The 4,571-nt window shown below is 32.1% G+C and overlaps 1 protein-coding gene across 1 annotated transcript; it reads left to right on the forward strand.

The window, feature by feature from the left end:
- The first annotated feature begins 212 nt into the window (after window positions 1-212).
- LOC143432409 (uncharacterized) lies at window positions 213-1,230 on the forward strand. The gene is made up of 2 exons (XM_076909097.1): window positions 213-1,103; window positions 1,189-1,230. Exons 1-2 carry the CDS (start codon window positions 213-215, stop codon window positions 1,228-1,230), a joined length of 933 nt encoding a protein of 310 aa, XP_076765212.1.
- The last annotated feature ends 3,341 nt before the right edge of the window (window positions 1,231-4,571 follow it).

Raw genomic sequence — 4,571 nt, forward strand, 5'->3', positions numbered from 1 at the left:
AAAAATAAGATCATAAAATAATATTGCACTTGCTATTGCATCATTTGTTATTGCAGCAACTCTTTTGGACGGTGATCGAACAGCACATTCAGCATTGAAAATGCCATTAAATATGCAGGTAACTGAAACTCCAACATGTAATATTAGCAAATATTCTGGTATGGGAAAAGTACTAAGATCACGTCAGCTTGATAATATGGGATGAATGCACCATGGCACACAAGAAATCATTGAAACGCACATTAAAAGATTTGAGAGGAAATAAGCAGCTCTTTGGTGGTGCATTCATTTTCCTAGCTAATGATTTTCGACAAACTTTACCAGTTATACCACGTTCAGTACCTGCAGATGAATTGAATGCATGTCTCAAATCATCAGTGTTATGGCGGTATGTGGAGAAAATATCTTTAAAGGCCAATATGCGTGTTCAATTACAACAAGATGAATCTTCTGAACCATTTGCGAAACAATTATTAGATATTGGGAATGGTAAAATGGAAATGGATCAATCCACACACTGTATTACATTACCAGAAAACTTTTGTCACATTGTAAAATCCACTGATGAATTGATTGCCAAAGCTTTTTCAAATTTATCGCAGAATTATAAATATAATCAACGGGTTAGTGAGCGTGCTATATTGGCAGCCAAAAACATTGATGTGAATTTAATAAACTGCACAATTCAAATTGATATACCTGATGAAGAAACAACATATAAATCCATAGATACTGTTGTCAAACACGATGAATCAGTTAATTATCCAACAGAATTTTTTAATTTATTGGATCTACAAGGAATGCCACCACATATTTTATCTTTGAAAATTGGTTCCCCAATCATCCTTCTACGAAATATAAATCCATCGCAACTATGCAATGGGACTAGGCTATCAGTAAAAAAATTAATAAATAACATAATTGAGGCAACCATTTTAAAGGGAAAACATCAAGGGGAACATGTGCTGCTACCACGCAATCCCATAATACCAACGAATACTCCATTTGAATTCAAACGTCTACAGTTTCCGGTACGACTAGCCTTTGCAATGATCATTAACAAAGCACAGGGACAATCATTGCAAGTATGTGGATTAAATTTGGTAAATCCATGCTTCTCATATGGACAGCTGTGCGTTGGGTGTTCTCGAATTGGAAAACCTTCAAATTTATTTATTTTTGCACCAGATAGGAAAACAAATAATGTTGTATATTTACAAGCACTACTAAGATAAAGTTCACCATCAATCATCAAATATCATTCATTTCATGATGATATTTAATAATTACTTATATTATTGTTCAATTGAAATTCGTTTGCAATATTGTTTAATATCACAAGTGAAGAAGCATGTTTATTCTACCATCAACTATGTATATCTATGTTTTGTACATATGTTATATTCAAATGACATATTTATACATGACATATGTATACATTTGATCATTAATAAATTATATTTGAGGTATTAAAACTGCCTTTTCGTTCAGAGACAGCAACGTGTGAGCTGGTACAGCTAGTATTACTTATAAAATAAAAATTCATGCTGTTGCGTCCCTAACTTCGCCTTGTGTAATTTCTTAAACAACATGCTGTCATCGTATTGAATATAACCCTCAACTGCATGAATTTGTAACGATGAATTAAAAAAAATATATATATAAAATAAATTTATATATTTTTATGATAAAGTAATTAAAGACTTTATGGGAAAAATCGCCGTATCGAGCTAGTTTATAGAAAATAATAAAATCGAGTTCTTGTATCTTTGTTTCGTGCCGGTGTATCTATTTTGGAATCAAAATAAATAACTTGCTTAGTTTGGTCATTTTTCATATTCGTTTATAATTTTTATAGAAACAGCATCCCCATTCGTAAATGTCAGTCTACGCCACTACCACGCGTGTAGTTATGGTGAGCTAATAGTGTAATTGCCATGGCCATGTAGCCCGTGTGCTATGTCGCGGTGCATTAATAGTGCCCTGTTACGAGTGTCGCCCCAGTACTAAGGGTATACCGTTACGAGACTGAGTAGGTGCAGTGTATTAGCACAGTTCTACCGCGGAATTTGTTCCATCCGTTGTCATTGACGTGCCAATCGCTGGATGTTTGAGAGATTGTAGTAGTGCATGAAGCAGACCTGTTTCTTATTATCGTCAGGGAGATAAATTTTCACTCTTCCCTTTTTGAACTTTGCTAATTATTGTTTGGATTTTTTGCCTTTTCCGTATCTCTATGTCCGCATTGTGGATTCAACTTATGTATGATCTTTTTGGTCTTCATATTTTGTTACATGTAACATTATATATGGATTGCACTTTTGTTATGTAATGCTCAAATTTGTAATCTTCAGATTCTTTTACTCTTTGGTAAAGCAGCTTGTTTGATTAACATATATTTATTAGGCATAGATGTAAATAATTAGAAACATGCTATTAAGACGGTATTAAATATGTTGTTGCAATTATATATTTAAGTTCTAAAGATGTAGATGGAATTAGTGTCCGATATTTTACGTGATCCAATTGACGTATCGAATAAGGCTATGAAATATGAAAACCTTTTACTATTCCTCGACCCCTTTCCATGTTAAATAAATGATTAGTTCTGCAAGACGAGAAGTCTGAATTAGTGAGATCCCTACGAACATCAGTAATTTGTAAGTAATACATTTTTTTTCTTTGAAATATTTGCTTTTGCATAGAATAGAACGTATAGATATAAATTTCTGTTTTATATCCATTTCGGTCCAATTCTATTCTCTTCTTCTATTCTCAGTTCCACATACTTATCCTTTATCACCATCATATATGTTGCATAAGATTATAATAACTTTTTTGTCCTTAAATTTTGCGGATATTTCAATCAAATTTCCTTTGATTAAAAAAACGGAAATTAAAAAAGAGTGACACGTACCATTTCTTCGAAACGTTGTATCGTAATTTGCATCTGACTGTTTCGAAAGGCACGCACATTACTTAGCGTTTCCATTGATTCGGTCAGCAGAGTAAAGAAATATTCTACATTCAATATTGACGGCTCTTATCTTATCTTATTATCTTATTATATTTTATTATAGTTTTTTGGCTAAATTACAGAAAAACAAATATATTAAACATCGTAATATTAAATTTAACTTTGTTCATCGTTGCCTTGTTGGACACATCCATAACAATATGCAGGGTGGGCAGAAATAATTAGCACCTCAAATATCCTTGAAACTATAAATTTCATATAAATTTTTGCTGATATAAAATTGCACAGTACAAATGGGAGTTGGAGGTATGTTGGAAATTTGAAGGTTACCTTCATTTTTTAAAACGAACTAATATGTTTATGCTTCCGTAATACGATAGGGCATTTTAAAACGTGTTCAAAGACCTGTAATATGAAGCCATTGAAGGTTAGAAAAAGTAAAGGAAGGCGATAATACTTACGGATTGGTAGTAAATGAAACATACGTATTGTAAACAATGGTGGAAGGAAGTGAATAGACACTGTTCGAAGGCCATTTGAATAGTTTGCAAGATAAGTTAAACATGATACCATTAGTATTGAAAAATCGGTTTGATTACGTTTGGTTAGGCTGTTCGTTTGTCGTCCATTTTATAAGTACTGAGCTGCGGATTCCTGAGGACAACTCACTAAATTGTTGAACTATGGAGGATTATCATTGCGAATTTGAATAAAAGAAGGTAATTAAATTCCATTAGATTGTAAACAAGTCTGAATATTTCTTTATAAATAGTAAGATAAAATACATACCTCTCTGTTATTATTATTTCATAAAGAATTTTAATTGCAACTACATAGTTCACAACGATAAAAAATATTCATCAGGAAACTCTAAATATTAAATTAGAGAACCAAACGAACATTTTCAATAATTACGAACATTCCAATAAAAAGGTGTTCTAAACAGGAGTTAGAAAAGTCAAACATTCAATTTCAATAACGGAATGGATCTATAAGAGGTAAAATATTTTGAAAACTTTAATTACAGTCTTTAATACAAACAGTTGGACAGTGTTTTAATTTTTAAGAAAATTGGTGAAAGTTAACCATTTTGAAGTGGTCAGAATCTTTGCCGTTTGAGCAATAAGTGACGAACAAATAACTGCATAAATGACAGGCTTATAAACATATTGATTAAATCTTATGCAGTCACATTTTTAACCGAGTTTCTAAATAATAATCAACACTAAGTAATCATTTAAGAACTTAAACGATTACACCTCGCATACATACAAAAATATTGAAAACGTGAAATGTAAGTGGTTTATCAAAAATTCTTCTAAAAGTACGAGAGAAGTAAGCAACTTCTAAGGTTTTAAGCAACGCGATGGTCCTTATCTGCCTGCTTTTCATAGTAAGAAAGTTCTGATGTTCGATGAAATCTGATAGAGCTCCTCACTATCAACATTTCAAAGTAAGTTCTCAAATTCTCAGTTCAACGTTTAAAGCTATGTGTTTTCTATATATCTATGTAAAGTGATGGTCCCTATCAGCATAGGCGATTCAAAGTACGTACGATGCAAAGTTCTATGCAACATGATGGCGCTCCTCATTT

The sequence above is a fragment of the Xylocopa sonorina genome, unplaced genomic scaffold (genome assembly GCF_050948175.1).
Source record: "Xylocopa sonorina isolate GNS202 unplaced genomic scaffold, iyXylSono1_principal scaffold0162, whole genome shotgun sequence".
Classification (NCBI taxonomy): domain Eukaryota; kingdom Metazoa; phylum Arthropoda; class Insecta; order Hymenoptera; family Apidae; genus Xylocopa; species Xylocopa sonorina.